The following is a 22,789-nucleotide window of genomic DNA, read 5'->3' as shown; positions in this document are numbered from 1 at the left end:
TGATAATGCTCTGATCCTGCAAGAAATCGGAGGTGTCTTCTGCAACTTTGTCGAATAGGGACATGCAGGTATGCCTCCTTGAGATCTAGAGTCACCAGCCAAGACTCCTTGCGCAGCATGGGAAGTTGTTGCTGTAGGGTCAGCATCTTGAATTTTGGCACAATGAGGTAAGTATTCAGTGCAGACAGGTCGAGACTAGGCCTCCATTGATTTTCTTTTCTTGGAACAAGCAATAATCTGGAGTAAAATCCTTGGCCTTGTTCTGAAAGAGGTACCTTTTCTATGGCTTTTATTTGAATTAAGTTGTTGATCTGCTTTAAAGCCTCTGCCCTCTGATTTGGTGGCAGGTTTGGCATACCGTTTCTTCTTGGCAAAGTGTGGAAGTGGAACCTGTATCCTTTGTCTATTATTTGCAGTGTCCATGTGTCCCTTGTAATATAATGCCAGTTTTTTTGAGAATAAAGAAAGCTTTCCGCCCAAGGGTGCTTCCAATTGAGCCCTGGTAGGCGGAATCAAAGGAAAGTCATTGAGTCTGTCCAGGTGTAGTAGTTGTTGTTGCTGTTGCTGCACTATCTCTCTGGTTGGTAGGCTGCCACTGACGGCCTCTGTAGGAGCCTCTAGCTTGCCCTCTACCTCTGGGATGCCTGTTCCTGCCTCTCTGGGCTCTGTCCGAGTCTGGAAAGGACCAATTCTTAGTAGGCCAGTTTCTGCTGAATCTCGGTGGTTGTACTTGCAGAAAATCCTTAACTGTTTGTAGAAATTTTGCCTTTTCTTCAAATTTCTTTAAGACCTCCTGAGCCGAGGAGCCAAATAATTTTTATTTTTCCATTGGAGCATCCAGGAGTTTAGCTTTACCATGGTCTGGCAAAGATTGTTCCTTCAGCCAGGCATGCCTACGAATAACTGCCCCAGTCATAGCTGACCTACATGAAGCTTCCAGTGCATCATAACCACACTGCAAAAAATGATTACTAACCTGCTGTGAGTTATGTACCAGATCCTGAAGGGATTTACGGTCAAGGGGTTCAGAAGAGGAAAGCTTCTTATTCAGTTCATCTAACAAATACTCTTGGGTACTGTATCATATGAAATTGACAATTTAATGCCCTCACGGAAAGAGTTGCAGAAGTATATACCTTCTTTCCCCATCTCTCTAAAGCTCTAGACTCCCTTTCAGAAGGTAGAGGATTTTTGGCAGTGGCAGCTACAACCCCTTTAGGGCCCTGAGAAATAGTATCTGTGTCTGCAGAATGGGCCTTATACAGAAGTAAATGAGAATCCGGGACCCTGTAGTATCTATCAGGTTTGGCAGGTGCCGGAGGGAGAGTATCAGGGGCTGTACTAACATCATTGTACACATCATCAATAACATTCAAAACAGGAGGTATAGCTAAGGGCCTATGCTGAGGTAAATGCAAAAAGGTCCTTAATCTCTTTCTAGAATCAGAAAATTCCTGACCCTGCCATTGAAAATGCTCTCTCATGGAGTGTAGTGTCTCACCAAAAGAAAACTCTTCAGGAGGGGAGGCCGAAGGGATAGATTCTTCAGCATCAGAATCCTCATAGGCCGAATAAGCCTCCTCCTCCTGGTGATCTGACAACTCAGATCCATCCGTGGACTCATCTGAAGAGTGTTGGTCAGAGGGCTCAGTCCTGGGCCTTTTGTCTGGTGGTGGGTGAGAGCCCCTGTCCGGGTGAGGCTGAGAACCTCTAATTAAAGAAATAAGATCCTCTGCAAGGCTGAGGATCTGAGTACTAGAAGAAGGTCTCTGGGAGGTAGTCTTGGGAGGCAAAGCTTTAGAAAGTTTAGCAGCTTTAGCCCTGGAAAAAGCCTTAATGGACATGGAAGCAGGGGGTCTAGCTGCCCCACGTGCAGGAGTAGATTTGTCCAAAGGTATGGTGTTGGACATTTCCTGGACACTGGTTTCGGTAGGTAGCTCAGTAGCCGACTCAGCCGGGGCCTCCAGGGCCGCGGTGGTCGGTTGAGTGGATTCGGTTAAAGGAAGCTCCGAGGACTCTGTTTTGGCCGAAACAGAGACACTTGCGGTAGGCCTTACCGTGGTTTCAGCCGAAACCGCGGGCCGCGGGTGTCGGTCCTTGTCCTTCCGTTTTTTCACCAAATGCGAAGTTGGAGTCTCCGACGGCATCTTATATGCAAAATTAGCCCCAAAGAATTCCTCTGCAAACTCCGACCGACGTCTAAGAGTTCGTCGGTTGAAGGAAGCACAGGCTGAACAGGCCGAGACGTCGTGGTCTGGGCCTAAGCAAGGGAGGCAGTAAGAGTGGAAATCCTTATGAGGTATTTGTTTCCCACAAGTTAAACAATTATTTACTTTATCTGACATCGGCTGAGGCAAGAAAGAGTCCCCAACGGGGTACTTAGCTTTTTCGAAGTCTTCGGTAGCTGAATCACAGGATCTGACCGACCGGCACTTGCGAACTGCTTCTGCTTCGGGCACTGCGCGGCAAGAAAGACTGACGAAAATGGCGTCGGCTGATGCTTTTATACCCCAGACGCTCTGACGTCGGGGAAAGTGCGACATCAGCCGAGGCCAGACCCAGACTTTGGAATCCGGCCGACCGAAGGGCTGCCTGAGGCAGGACAACCCATATGTTATGACTGCAGATGCATCCTTGAAGGACATCACTGTAAAAGTATGCCTGATACTAAATAAAAAAGGCTGCAAAATTCTGACAGAGCAGGGAGGTATGACCTTAGAAAACTGCAAGATTTTATCTCAAACTGTCAAGTGGTCAAGATGCAAAGTGGGACTCCAATGAATCTTTTCACAAGCCACATGAAAACCACAAATATTCTAAAATTAGAAACCAGCAGAAAAAAATGCCACATAAAGGAAATGTGGCACAAGTATAACAATTCAAACATGTTATGACAAGAACGAGGAAAGCTGACCTGAGGGCTGCATTCTGGAAAAAAGACAAAGATGAAATCCCACAAAAGTATCAAGTATGAAGCATTGAAAACGATATGGCGGATCACACAAAATCAGTTATCTCTGCAAAATGTTTCTCAAAAGTTTGAAAAAAGACTCTGCACCGTAGTGTGTATGCATATATATATATATATATATATATATATATATATATATATATATATATATATGTGTATACATATACACTCTCCAGATAAATACCAACACCTAGGAAGGAGGCAAATATGTTCCATGATGGACATGCCTGCTTCCGCTGCTACTGCTTCTGCCCAGGTCCTGGGATGCCTGTCCAAATAGGACATCACTTCAGAAGAAGGAATCTAAAACGGCCTGTGCATACCTGAATTTGTTGCAGTGGCCAAAGCATAATAAAAAAATGTTACAGTTGACCATGTGGAAGCTAAATAAGGGCTTTTTTGCACAGCCTCCTAGATTAAATGGTCCACTGCCTGGTCCAGAACATGGAACTACAACTGGGGCAAGTAAGGCAGACAATTTAGGGACATAAATACGCAACTAGCAGAGAAAAAAGATCCTCTCTGCCCACCTTCTTCAAAGCTTTGGACTCTTTATATACGTACCAGACTGCAAAGATCATCCTTGAACCTAACCCAAGGACATCTTATAAAAAAAAGTCACTCCACTTTATGAAAGTATTTTTTTCCTTAAGAGATGGAAACTCTGAATATGAATGCTTCAAAACTGCCCAAGTGGCATAATTCAGGACGAGAGGTATGACCCATGGGGGTTCACAGTCTATCTTAAAATAATGAAAGATTCCTTCTACAAGAAATGCAAAAAGAAAAAGCCAGTCCAGACAGGACTACATAAGCCTGAGAGATTCTTATCGTCAAGTCTGAATATTTACTTCCTATGCATTTTATAAAGATAAAATGTAATATCAAATGAATCACTACAATCTGTGTACGATTACTTAGAGCAAATGCACTTGACTACCATTTACTTGAGATATACATGAACATTTGAAATGTAACATTTAAAAAAGCAAAACATATATATGTGTGCGCATACACACACACACACACACACACACACACACACACACAAATTACAATAAATTACTTCAAAAAGGAAAAACATATAAAAGATACAGATGTTCAAGTAGTCGTTTTCTGGGCACTGCAGTTCAAACAACTTCAGCAAAGGCTTCAGAGAAAAAGTCAAGTGAGAGTAAAAAGGCACTGTTGGTGGTGTAATGATTAAGCGTTACAAAGACACGTCTCCCATGAAATTACAAGCAACCTGCAAGTTAGAAAGCCAAAAGTGTTCCCAAGCTACCAAGTCCAAGACCACACACAAGTTACAGCCAAGTGCATCGTACTACACCATGAAATAGCTGACGGTAGTGCAACAACTATTGGAAATATCCTGCATTACACTCAAGCAATTCACAGGAAATGAAAGGAAGCCTCCTAGATCCTGTAAATACAGGAAAACTTAAGTTATTCCAAAATACAATCCATCCTGCAGGTAAAAATGTCAGGTACAATCCAGACATGCACAGTACATGGAGCATAACTGAATAAAAGACAGCAACAAAAGGGAGAAATGCAGCGGGATTACCAACTACAATGTCTCTGAAGTAGAAAGCCGGAGAACTGCAGATTGCAACATCTCCTGAGCATAAAGCGCATGAACTATGCACACAGTGCTGGTACACAACTGCCAAAACAAAGAGAAACACTGCAAATAGAATTCATTAGAAAGTACCAGGACAGCACAAGCCAAAAATGAAACTCAAGAACTTCAATGACAAATCTACAGTGACAATAAATAAACAATTGTATATCACAATATACTCAGGATCCAGAAGCAAAAATCATGTATAAAATTAACAAACCAAGTTCATCCTAGGCAGCCAACTACAGCCAATAGGTTATTATGAGGGAAGGTGCAACAGGGAAGCAATTATCACTGCCTGTGAAACAAGAACTCCCACACCTTCCAACAACTTCACTCTCTGAAACAGATGGGGGGAGGGGCACTTTTGTCCTTGGATTAGCATAAGGTGTGGAAAGCATGCATGCTCCTAGTATAAGAAATATAGCATGCAGGGAAATTAGCCACAAAGGTGGCATCTGGTCTGGATCTGTGATCAAAGTATTCTCTCTAAAGATGCATGCCTGAGCCCACAAGGTCAACTCCCAGAAAATAGTCAAAAAGCAAATTTACATCTGATGACAAAGGAAAACAGGAAGCTCTAGAATTCTTGAAAGAGGGCCAGCATGGCTCATGGAAGGCAAACAAGACATACTCTCAGAACTTGCCCTGTATCACAAAGACCTTGGAGAAGACTGTTACAGAGCCACTTTCCTCAAAGCAGGCCGGCCACCAAATTAACCCAGGTGCTCAAGCACCAGATGAAGGAGGCAGGGTTTACAATATCCCAGGACTCATTCCCAAAGCTGGAAGCCCACCCTCTAATTTTGTTCTGTCATGAACTCAAACCTTCCCTTCCCAAGATGAAGCATAAATGCCACTAGGGAGTGGAGGACATTTTTCAGCAAGCGTTGATAGAGAAGGCTTTAGTGGATGCCTTGCGTCTGACTCCTTACCTTCTCCCTGCATTCCTGCAGATCCTCAATTCTGGTTACCATCCACTGACGTCATCCTTCAAAATATCAAATAGGTAATTCTTGTACATTTTCTGTCTGGCAGTGAGAGTAAAGCACTGACATTTGCAACATTCATTCATGCTGCACTCCTGGCTCATGCAATAAAGACACTGCAAAAGCAGGTTCTGGCAAGTGATCAAGAGTGCAGAAACAGAAGATTTTGAAATTTTTCTATCAAACTTGGTACATTCAAAAAAGAATACTAGGCTGAACCCCTCATCTGTGCAAACATTAGCAAACAACCAGGAAGCAAAGGAGATCAGTCATGCTCTCCCAGTCTTACATATGACATGGCACATACAAGCAGAAGCACAAATTCTCCAGTGAGAGAACGCAAGACTACCTCACCCCCCCCCAAACTGTTACAATCAGAATACCAGCAAAGGAAATTTTAACAATGGCCCAACGAAGAGGGGCCTGAAGGGGACATCATGGTTACTTTACTAGAAATGAGTGTACTATTATCCCTAATGTGTGCTGCTTACACATGTGACAGCCAGCACTTTACATAGCTTATTTTTCTACAACGATGGAAGTGGAGTGGGATGCAGGGGGGGGGGCAACCCAAATGATCTAATCAAATTAGTATTGTACAGACATGTACACTGGTAGCTAAATACACCTAGATATACAAACCGCATTTTCTTTTCAATAAGTAACACACTTTACAGTGTACTGTCAGTAAGACTGAAGTTTCAAAGGACAGTAGAAGGGAACACAGATTTTGCCTAGGGCAGCTATCTGTAGAAGACTAGCAACAATCACATACATGTCTTAACCGAATGGCTGGTAGGCAACCCCTAAAGTAGTTTACACTGCTATGTAGGAAGTTTTAACCAAAGAGTAAATGACAAAGGAGTCTGAAAAAAGGAGTTCACAAGAAAAGACATCTGTGTACAGTCACAACATTAAGCAAATCTCTGGAGAGAACATGTGAAACTAACAATGACTTCTTGTCTGCTGGTAAATCCTGGGTTTCTTTTTGTTAGAAATAATATGCACTAAAATGCATGCGCATAATTTTGTATAATTTATACCCAAGTGTCATTAGCTGGAGATAACCTTTTTATAGATGGTGTTTTAAGGAAAAATATTCAACTGAAATCTCAAACTATAATTAGTACAAATAAGATTTTTTTACTTAACACTGGTCAATATAACAAAAACACCAGCCGTTCACTTAATACATCACTCCCCCAACAAAATTCTACACTCTTGACAAAAATCTTTAATTACTATAGCGAAATCATCTAATACGGCACAGGACTTTTTACACATTCACAAACTAAGCTATGGGACCACATCCCACTACCACTGAAATCCATTCAGAATGTAAATTAATTTGAAACACAACTAAAACTTCTCCTGTCAAGTCAATGGATCTGCTCCTGTACATCGTGAGGACACGTCACTTATCTTCAGATTCCCATATCATTAAACTATTTCTTTTAACTCAGAATCCCACACCCCACAACCAGGCTTCACCAATACCTGAATAGATTTACTAGCAAATCTGAGCCATATATACATCATTTATGTGACACTACATTGCACTCCCACTTCTACACTTCTAATACAAGCCTTATGACAGCCATACAGAACTGTCTCTGAACTTGCTTAACATCCCACCTTCTACCTACAACAAACATTTTCTGTCCTACCAAGTTCTTTCCCTCACTATCATTTCTTTGAATTTCTAAGCACTAATCACAAGATCGACTATCTGTCAAGCCCATTAATACACCTCTTCAAATGTTCAACATCTGCTAAATGCAAAACTATCTTCTATACTGTAATAATTGCCTTTTTCATACGAATGTAATCTAAACAGCAAATGTAAGTGTAATTGTATTATTTAATGTCTATTGATGAAATTACTGAATGCTAAAATGCTTATAATACATTGGGGCTTTGCTCCCAGTGCATCCACTGAAAAGGGATTTTTTGACAAAATCTAACTGGGCAAACCTGGTAAACAAAAGCACATTAAAAACAAAATAACTGACGCACAGAATGCGAATAATACAATCCTCTACTGGTGTTAACTTGCTGTGCTGCAAACTTTCAACATGAACATTTTTCCCCCAGTCCACTTATAAACATAATGTTTGCAATAAATATTCTGAAATGAATGACATTCTGGTAATGTGAAAAATTCAAACACATTCATGTGCAAATGAGAAGCATTACTTGATTTCAAACTGGAATTTACTTGGAGAAAACTGGCAAAGGAACCAGGGTACTGGCAGCAAACAAATAGAGAAGGAAAGGTAACAAAATGGGAAGACTCCAAGAACTTATCTGGACTGCAGACTACAGATCACCTTCCCTATCAAGGATTGATATCAAAGTATAGGGAAAGAGACAGAAATAATGGGGTCCCCTAAATGAAAAACCAGCACTGGTAGACTTTTCAGTAGAATCCAGAACAGAAGTTGCTATGAAGAAAGGGATAATTAGCAGAGCATGTAAAATATTGCACGATAACTGTATCAATCACAGGAGGTTAAAAAAGATTAGGAAGAGACTGGATAACCAATTCACAAAGAAGCAATGGGGAGATATATGTATGTCTCCCAAATATGCAACAAAGTCTGGAAGATTTAGGATCTTTGCTTGGAAGTGTTTACATAGGTATTTTTATACCTCAAGTAGACTACAAAGAATTCTTCCTCAGTAGAGAGCAAATGCTGGAGGTGTAATGGGGAAGAGGCAACTGGAAATATTTTCTGGAAGTATAATGAGTGGGCAGACTTTAAAGATTCCATGCAGATCACTCTGTCGGAGATGCTGGGTGAGCAAACTGGTGTAACTAAGGAAATATTTTTCGAGCTGTGATACAGAAGCAGAATTGCCTAGACATAAGTAAGGCCTTGCTGAGTCTAATTATGATGGCTACCAAAAAAGCAATTACTAGAAAATGGAAATCAAAGTCTAAACCAACTTTACTTGAAGCAGCAAAGACAACAACAGAGATAAAACAACTGGAATTGGGATCTTTAGAAAAGGGTAGGAGAAAGTTACATAGTAAAAATGTAAAGTGTGAGATCAATACATGTAGAAGAGGAATTAAAAAGTTATGTACTTACCATAACTTGGCATCTGTGTGGTCTAGTTTTATTCTTTCTCACTGACGGGTCTCTGATCCAACTTGGCCACATTTCCAAGACTTTGGACCCAAATCTTGAGCTCCTCCCGCTTCCCATAATGCACTACACCATCACCAACTCTTCAGATTGCTGCCTACTGATTTATAAAGACAGGACAAATAAGGAAAAGATTAAGGCTCAAATAAGAAACATGAAAGTTCCTATATCATGCAAGATCCTTCTAGGAAGGCCAGGGGATGACTGGGAGGAAAGGTGAGGAAGAATGAAAATGGACAATACAGATGCCAAGTTATGGTAAGTACATAACTCATAAATCTGATGTTGCCCTTTTCATTTTTCCTCACTGATGGGTCAGATTCCCCAGCAACGCAACTCCTGGGTGGCCCTCAAAGGAGGATATGCCAGAGCACTGTTGAACCAAAGGGAGCTCTCTTTCAATGCCCCAACTTATAATGTGCCACAAAAGTATGAATGCTAGACCAAGTGGATGCAACACAGATATCAACAGATGCTCTGGAAGAAAAAAGTAGATGCAACAGCCATAGATCTGGTAAAATGGGCTCTAGGATGATGAGGTAACTCCAACCATTTTAGGAATAAATCAGTGAAATGCAGTGAATAATCTATATGGCCAGGGTAATTTTGGAAACTGCTTGGCCTAAATGATTAGTAGAAGAGAACAGCTGGTCAGACATTCTTACTGAATAGTTCTGTGAAGTAGAAATGTAACTGCACATGATCATCAAGAAGGTGTAGCATACGTTTGTGGTAATCAGAAAAATTGGGAACGATAACCGGCAATTGTATGGATTAATGTTTGCCTCTGTGGCTACTTTGGTCTTAAAAGAGGGACTGGTCCAGGGGGACACCCTATCTTTAAGGGGAAAAAATGTAAGGAGGCTTGGCAAACAAAGGTTGAAGCTCCGAAATTCATTTTGTCAATGTAATTACTACCAAAGAGAAAGTTTCATTGGAAGAAATTTCATAACACAATTGCTCGCCGGTTCAAGGTTTTTTTTTTTGTTTTGTTTTTGTTTCAGCCCCTGAATTATAACTGAGACTTGGAGGAGGAGAAGTCTCTTTCATGGAAAGTCTAAGCAGAAAGATTACTTTCAGGAAAGCTTCACACAATCTGAAAGTCAGCAAAGGAAGGAATTCACTTCCAGAGTGAAAAATTGATATAGTTGCTAACTGAAGTGTAATAGTAAAAAGAAATCAGCCTTTTTCTTAAAAGAGTTTGCTAAAGAAAGGATGGTAGAAGTAGGAGCTAAGAAGGGGGCAATGTTCTTAATGGAAGCCCATATGGATTATCTTTTTCATTTGCTTCTCTATATTTCTTAGTATTTGCTTCCCAGAAGAATTAAAGATGTCATGAACAGGGGGACCAAAGTTGGACCATCATACTATCACTGGAATTGGAGAAAGCATGCAGTTAGCTAGAAGGTATGGAAACTGAGATACTTAATCAGTTTTCGGATTCTATGCCCAGGATCCAACTGGAGAAACATCCGAACAGATCAGATCCAAAGGTGGAGGGTAGGATCTGAATTCTCTCTTTATTTTTATTTATTTAAATCTGAGGTGTCAGCTTAAGTTTCAGTCTCACGTGGAAATGCAGTAGGTCAGATCTGATGTAAAATCTTCAGCTTAAGCTCCAGTCTCACGAAGAACTGCAGTGGGTTGGGATCAGAGTACCATGGATCCAATAAAAGTTACATTAAGCTGAAAAAAAGGACGGCCAGCTTAAGTTTCAGTCAGACTAGGAACTGCAGTAGGTCGGATCCTACCACCCAGATCCGATAAAAGTTGGATTAAGCTGAGAAATCTGTCAGATAAGAGGTGGCCTTGGGATCTGTAGGAGGTCCTAGGATCTTCTGATTCGAAGGCTAGGATCCGAAGTCCTAAATGGTAGCTCCATTTTATTTTATCATCCCTTTTTGAAGGAGGTGCTAGCCTCCGAGGGAATCACTGCAAAAAAAAAATGCAAGGGCACAATAAACCACCCTAGTTGCTCTTAACTTGACATGGAGAAAGACTCAGCATTGACATCTGAAAGGCAAAAACATATTATAGAACCACTCGTTTTATCAATGTGATTTGCCATAACAGCACAAGAAATTTCACCAGGGATAGTCCGAAAACTTTGAGGTGTAATGGCACTACAGGAAAAATGGTCTTCAAGGAGTCTGTCACAATCCTTCTCCCATGCCCAACAAAATGCCAGTCCAAGTTACAGACAAAGGGTAATTTTTTTTTTTTTAACCATAGGTCTCAACCTCTTAGCACAAGAAAAAAGGGACAAATTAAGCATTACTCCCACAGCTTTAGACAGTTGTTAGCATTCTAACACAAAACAGTTTGTTCTACCTCTGAGGTATACAAAGTTGAAAACTCAAGAGACAGTCATGATGGACTTCCATCCCAAGAGGTGCACTACAAACACTACAATTTTAAGAGGATAAATTGCATAAGCATTAGGAAAAAGGACAGGCACTCTGAGGAAACTGGTTAGCTAAGGGGCAAGTTTGAAAGTAAAATAAGGTAGCAGCACTCAGACCGGGAAGTCGCCGCACAGTGAGAAATTTTGCCACCAGTCAGCATAGAACGGGAGAATCCTTCATTGTAAAGCAGTGAAAGCCATCTAGACAAGATAAACGGAAGCTCAAACAAGCCCGGCAGGGGAAGCCATGGTTCCCACACCTTTTGGTAAGGGAAGCAACACACTAACAGGTTGTACAAGTCAAGGAAAGCTTTAAGTCAACCGAAGGAAAACAATCATGAAGAAAGCAGCAACTACATACTACCTGATAAGGAACTAGAAAATCCTAGTACATGCAAGAAGACTAATAGTTCGATAATATAAAAATTTAAATATACGGCCACAAGGGCTACAGAAGGATGAAGGATCATTAAGAAAGGACTATACAGTTGAAAATAGCAATTATAGACAAGTTAACAAATAAAGTTCCTTACATCTCGAAATTGTGGAATCTTCCGTCTTAGCAGGATGGTGGCAAATGAGATCTGATGAGTTGGGGATGGTGTAGTGCACTACTGAAAAAGGGAGGAGCTCGAGACTACAATCCAAAGTCTTGGAAATGCGGCTGAGTCGGTCAGAGACCCATCAGTGAGGAAGAATGAAAAGGACAACATCAGATCGAGGTTTAAAAGGAGGCAGGAATTGAATGAGCTATGTAATGGCTGACTGACAATGACTGGATATATTACAAGTCATGTATAATGTTTGCAGCTACAGTTGTGTCGGCACAGTTTGAGATGTATAATGTTTGCAAATCAGATTGTGTCGGTATGGTTTATTTTCATTTATATAAATGTTAGATTGCTTACATCATACATGGTAATTTAATAAAGATGTTTCTTGTTTTAAAAAAAAAAACACAAGCGAAAATGCATTTATTCTTATCATTAGTTTTTAATGGGACAGAAGTCATATGCGAGACTCCACAGTGAAAAATATAACCATCGTGTATAAGTATAAAAACACCCTCTACACACATTTTGTGCATGCATTGTACATCCACAGAGATTAAGCGTCTTAGATCATGGCTATATAAACATATAAACATGCATTGCCTCTTTTTTCCTCCTCATTTCTATCCTTACTGTGACATTTAGAAATGTCTTTACACACATCTCCTCCTCCGACACCTGATTTACACGTATGATCCTTTTACATGATCCACACTTGACTATGTCTCGGGTCTTAGCTCCTCCTAGTCTGTCTGGACATAGTCTGTCTGGACATCTCAAAATTAACTCACTCACACCCACAGAACCTTTTTGTATACTTTCTTTTAAATTCCTATAGTTTATTATGTTGTCATGACACTAGTTCCTTATGTTGTCATGATACTTTAAGGAACCAGACTCCTTAATTAACGGATTTGTCAATTAATAATGGGCAGCATATTAAAAAGTACTCAGTTAAAAAAGGCACAGTTATTCTCAATCCAGGCTGATTAACCATATTTTATCACCTATTTTCTTAACAGAAATATATGGCAATATGGGCATAGTGTAAAATGTCATGCTGGGAAATAAAACATACGATTCCCGTGGAAAACACAATGTTGGGGATACGGCCAGTTGTTTGCTAATACATTATAAATATTCATATGTATACTAATACTGCCAACTACAACTGACTTGCAGACTACAGTATAACCACACCTACGGTACGGGATGCAGTTATGGAGACGTACTCTCTTCAGCTGTCCCTGGGAAATGATCACAGAAACTTGCACTATAAACTGTACAAACTAATTATGCAAATACGCATATATTATACCATTTCTCTAAATAACACACAAAAAAAAAAAACTTGGAAAGGTATCTTTTTTAACATTTTGCTAAAGGTCAGTTGTCCTGTGCAAAGTGCTGTCAACACAATTTCTAGGATGTACAGTTGCCAAGATATGAAAATATTCTTTACGTTCCTGCATTATCAAATATTACAGTAGTGATAAAGACAGTGAATGTACTGATGTCTATCGGTAAAAAGAAAACATCTCACTGAGGACAATGCTGTTGTCACTTTTTAAATAGCATTTAATGTTCACAAGATACTTACATTTGCTTGGCTTATGTTCTTAAACCTAACTTTTCAGAAAATGCCCAAGAATAAAAAAAAAGTCTTTAGGCTGCTGGAAGTGTGACATTCTACAGGTACAAGGTGTGAATTTTATCAATATACCTACTTCTAGTTACCTGCACTACTGAATAAGGAACATTTACATAATGACTTTAAAAGGAGCACTGTATTCCAAAGATTCTCTGCAGATAACACTACATCAGTAACAGAGCGAATGACAGTAGCAACATTCACTTCCTGTATTCACATACTATTATGCACAGTGCCTACAATTCTTCAATCACACTAGACACACAGCATGCAGTGCGATACAAAACTCAGCATACCCTGACATTATGGTACCTCCTAGTACTAATGACTTGGATAGAAATATTTTTAAAGTACAAAATTAGATCCTAGGGTGATGGTGTTCGGTCATCTCTCTCTCTCTTTCAGTGGTATATTTTAAATTAAACATAGCTGCTATCATATTCAACTCATTTTACCAGGGCCACACTTGGAACCAAGCTTTGACCTGGTATGAATTTAAGAAAACTACTTTAAACAGCAGAGGGAAGCTAACAAACTGATGGCCAAGGATTTATAATGAACAGGTTTTACAAGAATGTATAAATTAGTCTATGGTGCTCATGAATAAATAGCATTTACAATATACTTTTAAACATTTTTCCTTTGGGGAGGTAAACACTTCTGTTCTAATGATGTAAAATCTGTTTTCCATGGGATTTGAATAAAAGAAGTCTACACAATGTGGCTACAATTGCAAAAACTTAAGCAAAGCCAGTAAAGCTTTCTTTTAAATTCTTGTATTTTTGACTTTAATTAAAATATTCAACTGCTATGGTTGGTCTAAACAAGTATCAAGGATAACTAATGACCATCACATGAACTACACTGAACATGAACATTTCAAAACCTTGTGTAATACAACAGTTGTAATGCAAGTTTGTCAGTACGTTTTCCAAAAAAAAAAAAAAACTTGAAATGTATCACAGTGGAAGAGCAAATCTTTGAAACAATATAAACGAGACCTGCCTGGCATACAGCCTAGTAATGTACTTCATATATTAACCTACATCCCATAGTTTTCAGATATCATAAATAGAAGCGCTTGTGCCAAGAAGCCTTAACATTTTCATTCAACACACAGCAAAACGATCAGCGTCTCTACTGTCAACTTTTGTTTTTCACATGATATGGTGGCTACATTTCTGGCAGTGCTCCAGCTTTATTCTAAACTCATTTGCTAATGAATTGTTTTATTATCAAGGGAAGCAAAGACGGAAAGAGGCATAGCTCAATATGCAAATACACTGTAGCATTTCCCTTCTATGGCTGGCATTTTCTGTCTGGGAAAGCAAGTAAGTTACCTTGGGACCTTTACTACATTGCTAGTGGCAGACATGCCACAGGACTTGATTACAGCAGTGGAAAAGACAAAAACTAACTGCATTAACTGTTGTGCACACCAGTTTAAGGGAACAGACCACAGTGTTAAAATCATTAAACAGTGCAAATCTATCTACTGTAAAATTTACCACAAAGTAAAATAAATCTTATGTTAAACGCACTAAAGAGTTGAAATTATACACACAAAACATTCACAAATGTTTCTTTACTCAAGTCTTTAGTATACAGTTGAACAGTTGATAATTTTTTCTAAACAGCTCAGGTAACAACCATTAATGTTTGCTTAGAACTTTAAATGAAACACTATATAATTTAAAAGGAAGAACATTAATGAAGTTTCTTACTTCTCTTCTGATGGACAGAATACATTTAAATTGCACCATTTTTATGAGAAGCACGTTAACTCCAACAGTAAAAACTCCACAAAAACTGCTTCTTCATTAAACAGACAGGAACTATTCTGTTGTGTGCACTTTTACACTCAAGAAAAACAATTGCTACATGTCTCTCAGTGCTGCCCCCTCACTAATTTTCACATCAGCATTTTAATTCTGCAAATAGCTGTACATATGTGCATATTCCTGTTTCTGTACTTTACTTGAGTTCAACAAACTGATGAAGTGAGTAGTCATACACTACCTTCAAATCACCACCACCAAGTCTGCACTTGCATTTACAGCAAGAATTGTTAATTCTTGCAAAATAAAAGAGAGGCCACTAATAGATACATTGCTATCACAAGGTATTAAAACAAATTGTTGTACTGCACTGTAAATAAATTTTTTAAAGCTGTAAACCACATTCTGTTCTTCTGGCTCAACTTGTTTGACACAAGGCACTGACCCCCCTTGGTACACTAAATTACACTGATTCATCAATATCTTTGCTACTGGCCACATCCAAGAAGGCTACGTACACATTTCTAACTGCTTCTTAATATTTTTTGTCCCAGTATACAAGAGAGCTCTATTTTGAAAACAGCTTGACATATTTTCATGAAAGTTTCAGAGATATACACTAGGGCAGTAACTTTATGAAGTAACTCTGGACTATGCTTCTAACTTTAAAGGCAAAGAAGCACCTATAGAGCTATAGATTGAAATGAAATGATTTTATGTCACAACATTTAAAAATAATCACACATTCATATATATATATATATATATATATATATATATATATATATATATATATACATATATATGTATGTTTTTGATAGCTTTATATTTCTTTACTATGAAGAGAATAAACATACTTTAAGCAAAATGTTCTGCAAATGTTGCAGCTCGTCAATTTTTAATGCCCCTTTGATCTTAAATTGGTCCAGATGTCAGTATCTGTCTGGGTTTCAGATTTTTATAAACATTTATTAGGACAAGGCACTTGGACACTGAGCATCTACTGCATGAGCTAAAGGCATATAGACCTCAACATGTGGAGTCTGTTTACAAGAAAAATTACATTTCCTGATACATTTAATATAGTTTTTCTCAGATAAGTTAATATTTTTAGATTTAATGCCTCACCAGAAAATGAGGATGTGATTCTAGTATTTATGGAATCTATCAAGCAGAAACATACACACACACACACACGCTATATATATATATATATATATATATATATATATATATATATATATGTGTGTGTGTGTGTGTGTGTATATATATATATATATATATATATATATATATATATATATATATATATATATATATATATATATACACACACACACACACTTTGAAATGAAAGCCACAAAATTGCACAGACTAACAAGTTCACAGACTAACAAATTCAGAGAGCGCATATATCAGCATATATATGCAATCAGAAATAATAAATGTGAGAACGCTCTTGCTAAGCATGTTGTTTCTAATCAAGGGCATAATTTTGTATTTATGGGTATTGATTGTAAACACAAATCCATCAGGGGAGGTCCTATTTCCTTATTACTGGAAATTTTGGAATTGCAATGGCAGCTTAAATTGGATGCCTTTAATATGCCGGGCCTAAATGAAAGCTGCAATATTGCCCCGGTCTTGAAATATAGATCTTACCTCCGTTGATAAGTCATGCTTATAAATAGTTTGGTTTATTTCATCACACTGTTTTTATTATATTGACTTTATAATTACTGCATAGAGTTGAGTTAAAGAACAGATTTGATATGCAGTGTGACCTGTGTATATACATATATATTTTTTAGTTATACACAAACCTAAAACTGGTATAGTTAATGAATTTAAAACATGCATTATGAATCTAAGTAAAAAAATTTTTAAACTAAATTTTTTAAACTAATTTTTTAAGAATGGTTTTTTACATACATTAAGATTATATTCATTAAGGTTTTATATGTTTAAATAGCATTTTTATTAACTTGTGTCTGATGGAAGGTTAAGATGTTGTAGCCTTTAGCTTAATCAGCTTTAGAAATACGTATTTGTTGATATTTTAATTGTGCAAGGAAGTGATGTAACATTTACCAGCTGATTTTAATTTAGGCTGCCACTAGTATAAATTCTGTTTGGCGCCTTTTTCTGTGTTTGTTTGCCTCTGATGAAGCTACATTTTCTTAGTAGCGAAAACGCTGTTTGTATGTGGAATTATTAAAATTGCGTTAAGGCTTTGGCTATTTAGACTGTTGTGCACTCCGTTTTTTCTTTTTTCTAAAGTTTGTCTACATCTTTTGATTTTGCGAAGACTAACAAGTGCGAAATCCTACCGATGGCACCTGACATTACTTAAAATGTTCTAGGAAATTTCACAAGGAAAACGTCATACACACACACACACACACACACAATATGCACTGGTGAATTCAGACACAGACAAATACACCAGTTGAAATATCTTCCAAGTAGTGTGTGTGTCATACATTACAATAGGGGGACATTCTGGCGACAGAAAAGGCCACTGTTCTGGAAAATAAATATGATTTTTCATTTTATTCATAGCCACTTCATAGTACCTATATTTAGACAGTTTTCCCAGACTCAGAAAAAAAAAAAAAAAATATATATATATATATATATATATATATATATATATATATATATCTACACATTTGAAAGCGTAAGTACAAAAATGTCTCATCTCAATCACCCCTTTGTGCTCTTACTAAAATTTTCATGGAATTGAGCTTGGATCTTTAGGTATATAACATGCAAGGTTTTACATGCAGATTAATGTAGATGTTGGTTTGGTCATATTGCCATGGCCAACCACAGAACTTGTGATGACGATAGCTTTGCAATGGCAGTAAAAGCTTAGCAATGGCAGTAAAGTTCACTTTTCTTGAGAAATTTAAATTATGTTAGCAATTCCAATATAATAGCAATACATACACACGTGTGTGCGTGTATGTATATATGTATGTGTAGATATATATATATATACATATACATACATACCCACACACAAATTCTGGATGTGTACTGCATTCTACAACATGAAATAAAATGTCCTATTTATTACCACCTTTCGGAAGCAAAGCATATTGCTACTAGACACCCTCAATATCCTCTTGGTCCTGTAGGACTGTTCTGGTTCTATACCAATACAAGGCATCTATACAATAGTCCAACATTTTCTAGTACAATATTCTGGGCAACATATTTGAATATTCAGTTATGTTGTGTTCTTCTGTTAGGTTCATGGAAGAGCATGCCCTCTGAGAACAAGGAACATGCACAAGTTTATACTGACCAAAATCTAATTTCAGGCTGCCATTCTAATCCATAAAAAAAAATCACAACAGGCATACTGTGCATCTGTAATAAAACTATTGTCTATGAAAGGCATAACATGGATTACTTACTACCTTTGGGTTTTCCATACACTACAACAAAACAAGTTTCATATTATTTTGCAAACAGACTGTTACCCTAGAATTATCCTATACTAGTTTGGTGGTTAAGTGTCACATCCTCTTTTGACCACAAAGTCTTAAACTGCCTACAAATTAAAGGTGAAATAATTTTTAATGGAAAAAAAAAAAAAAACAGTTTTACCATACAGCTTGCCCCAAATGACTACTCATTTTATGACTGTACATACATCCAAAGCTTGAAAAAGATCAAGAAAAAACATTCTGGCTACTGTAATTCATTTCAGGTTGTTGACTTTTTCTTTCCTCCTTGTTTCAAAGTTGCAGCTAACATGGCAAAGATTGGATATTAAATTGCTCATTAAAGGAAACCTTGAAGTTTGCACAACTGCTAAACTAAATACACCAGCATGCTTGCATTTACCAGGGTGAAGCCCATACTCACAAGTACAACACAAGTCATCTTTTTCCCAACCTTAATGAAGGAAAATATACATGACCAGAGTCCTCAAACAGGTTTGAAAGCAAGGAACTAAGTCACTCCACGGAACCTCCCAACTTGGCCTTTTAGAAAAGTATTTTACCATTTCAGCTACACTTAATTCACAATCTACCTATCACAATAACAGCATTGCTTCTTTCCAAAGAAAAAAGGTGAACACAATCAAAAAGGATGAGATGAGACAGCTCTATTCAATGCTGAATGTGAATGGGTGCCATTAACCTGTGTCAGGACATCCACTGATTTATACAAGCTGCAATGCCTGGACAGATATCTGCCTGCAGTTAGTTCTACATCGTGAATACTACTGCAACAGTGAACCTTACAAAGAATGTTTGGGTGCAAAAAATACAAAACACAAAAGTACATATATAAATAACTCCCCCCCCCCCCCCAGATCAGGGTAGTGATTTCTTACTACACCTTCTAGCAAAGAGGTTCACAACACACTTGGTATTCACCACTTAATTAAAACATATTGCTGCAGAAGACTCAAAACTCTTTGTTTACTTCTATGTACTTTAGGGGTGCAGTGACAAACTTCGCTAAATGAGAAGGATGTTCAAAACTGTTCACACTGTACATTCATGTTTGCTGCTGGACTGGATTACATCATGTCATGTACTAGTAAAAAAACTTCTCTATCTTAAGGTAAAAAAAAAACATGCCTGCCAGACTCGTGTACCAAAAGTTGACTATCACCAGTCTGCCAGCATTGTCACTACCATCCATAAAGAAATCAGAGACCCCTGGAAATCATGCTACTAGAGGTTCTACCAAGCAAGTGTTCCTCAGAAGATGGCAGTGTTCACAATGGTAATGCCTATGTTATGTAATAAACGTCTCCCTCACATGAGGAACTGAAGCCACAATTACAATTAATTTGACATCAAACCTCAAACACTACATCAGGTACCTCAAACACTACATCAGGTGCACTAAATACAGGGAAATGAATTTACATATACATACCCAAGGTATAAAAGCTAACAGCTGGTAACATATGTCAATGCATCATGAACAAAGCAGGTCAGTTCATCACCAAACACTTGGTTTGCGATTTTAAGCACAGAGTTTAAATACTTATTTTAATACTATCTGCAAAATGACATGCTAGACTTGTACAAAATTATGTTACACAGAGCATTTTCTACTCACCTTTGGGAAATCTTTTGCAGACTGATGCAGGAATGATCCTTCTAGCCACTCTGTAGTAAAATGCTACAGGCAATGATTAGGTTTACATTTCCTTTGCTTATAGTTACAGTACTGTTCCAGAATACTAATGCTACTAGACTCTACCATACATGCAACTGACCAAACAACTATACTCAAATCCCTGTATATTTTGCATCCAGTGGAAACATACTGACTAATCCAATTGCAACTGTAACAAAAGGTGTGTCGACATTCACTGTGAAAATGTCTAGGCATCCCTCTACAACTCTCATTAAAAAAATGACCAACGTGAGAGGTATAACTGGTCACTACAATTAAATAAATATATTACTTTATGGATTTCATAATAGAGTAATGATCCTGTGTTTTAAAGAATCCAGATGAAAACACCCAAGTCCAGGGCAGCAGAACAAGGCATACACAGTTTTTAACACTTTTGTCTAAACAATCCTAGACTTCTTCAGGACAAAAAACAGTTTTATTACATGTTTCAGGTTGGTCTGATATATATATTTTTTTGTTTCTGTGTTTTAAAGAATGCACTTCTGTTCATTTTAAATCAATACAGTACTATTGTTGTTTGCAGTGTATCCACCACTCATTCAATATGTTGCTGCGCCCCCATGTAGTTCTCGACACCACTAAAGTTTCAAAAGGTTGCACAAATTGCACATCTTACTTCAGAAGTGAATATGTCTCCTTATTGAAACATCAGACTCTTAGATTATGCAAACTGTTTTATGCAGTGTGAAGTAACTGTGCTCAATTCCTATCTGAAAAAAAAAAAAATATTTAAAACACATGCTATCCTATTCTTTACAAGCACTTGCCACATTCTAAGTTCATGCAATTACTGCCTTTTTCAAAAACACAAGGAAATATCAACTTTCACTTTTCTGTATTTTCATTTTGCATTTCCTATTTTGCCTTATAACCTAAAACAAGCGTTTTTCGTTTTATGCACTATAAGTAGAAAGTTTGACAACTTGAAAGTAACTTCTGTCATGTGAAAAGCTCCTGTCTGGCTTTAACTTTTTTTCTTCTTTTCAGAAAGAAAGAACAGTGAAAAGCCTCACTTCTCTGCTCACACTTCCTGTATTGTGAAACCACAGTTACTAAAATAACGAAAAATACCTGATATTTGGAAATGAAATAAAATCCACAGTCAGTATTCACTGCTACAGAGAAATGTGGTTAAAACAATTACACATCATTAAACATCTTACACAAAATGATTACTGTGTTTCAAGACACAGAAGAGCGTTATCAGCTGCAAATCTCAGTGTTCTGGGAGTTCACAGTAAACCCAGCTCCCATCTGTTTTTGAACTTCACCCAAAACACTCAAGTGACATTTCAGAATGGCTTATGTGGGCCGATCGCAGCAGTTAATCCTTCATTTCAAGATTATATACATTGATCAACCAACTCAGCAAAGGCCGACAACGCAACTTATAGTTCACTTAAGCTTCAGTTCCAGCAGAATATAAACAAACTTACAAAAAAAAGAAAGAAAGAAAAACAACTGATTTTCTATCATGTAGTGATAGTTAATACAGATCCTTACTAACCTTCTGCAAACTCCATGCAGATCTGGGCTCCCTGCCAAGTTCCGTCTGAAAACTGCAAAAGAAAACTAGCTCAGAGCCTTCGGCCCTGTGCAGAGAGAAGCAGTCGGCCTGCAAAGCCTTCTTGTTAGCTTCCATTCACATAATCTGATTCTGCTGTGTTACACACTTGCTACTTGGCACTTGAAACACAGTCTGGATCTTCCATACACTGCCAACAGTCTCCATTTTTGGACTTATGTAACATTTGCTACAACTGTAAAGTGCACTTGAGTCACAAAGGTCCTGGCAGATAAATAGAAAAACAAGAGGTGGAGTCTAGTTTTATCTAATATGGTCATACCCGGAGTCCTTGCTGATGTAAATGAATCCCTCCATTTTAAGGGCAACTTGCCAGTGTTGCAGAAGACAGACAGAGACATAATATATGCACTGTTTATTAACTCATTACATTCTCACCTGCATAATTCTGTAACAAACCATTATTTCACTTCTCAAAGTACAGTCCCTGCAACTGTACATGTACACGCAGTTTTACTCAGGGAAAGCAAAAGGAAGCAGCAAAACTCCCATGGTGGAAAGACATATGCAAGCAAAAATAATATAGTCTGTGTCACAAGTATTATTACACTCCCACACCTGAGTGGGGATTATTTGTAGCTAAGAATTTTAAAGCACATATTTTTGAAGCTGTCACGATACTTAATGTAACCTTGTTAATTCTTGCCAGCTTTTCACCTGGGCAACATTTTGTAAACTCAAAATCTAACACGGTGTAGTACTATCATGAAAACAACTGCATGCAACTGATGACAACCTTGCAAACTTTCAGAATGATGCCTGTTAAAGCAGTTATGCATTCATAGTGAAGTTACGTGGAACTAAACACTGGAAGTGCAACACACATTTGCTAAGCAAGTAACAATGGGTATTGCATACCATATATGAGGCTATACCAAAGTCTAACAGAAGAGGTGGATACTAACT

At 37.9% G+C, this 22,789-nt stretch overlaps 1 protein-coding gene across 4 annotated transcripts in view; it reads right to left on the bottom strand.

The window, feature by feature from the left end:
• Positions 1–22,789, bottom strand: part of ATXN7 (ataxin 7) — a 1,461,623-nt gene that overhangs the window by 588,858 nt on the left and 849,976 nt on the right. Inside the window, exon 1 of one of the 4 annotated variants that reach the window (XM_044077988.1) lies at positions 21,806–22,062. The exons of the other annotated variants lie outside the window; for them this stretch is intronic. Coding sequence (XP_043933923.1) covers positions 21,806–21,821 — 16 coding nt within the window. The 5' untranslated portion in view covers positions 21,822–22,062. Of the gene's footprint in view, positions 1–21,805; positions 22,063–22,789 lie in introns of those variants that run through there. 4 annotated transcript variants of the gene reach the window in all.

Source organism: Protopterus annectens, chromosome 7.part0, assembly GCF_019279795.1.
Source record: "Protopterus annectens isolate FY-2018-M chromosome 7.part0, PAN1.0, whole genome shotgun sequence".
Lineage (NCBI taxonomy): Eukaryota > Metazoa > Chordata > Ceratodontiformes > Protopteridae > Protopterus > Protopterus annectens.
This window is presented reverse-complemented; position numbering and strand designations above follow the sequence as displayed.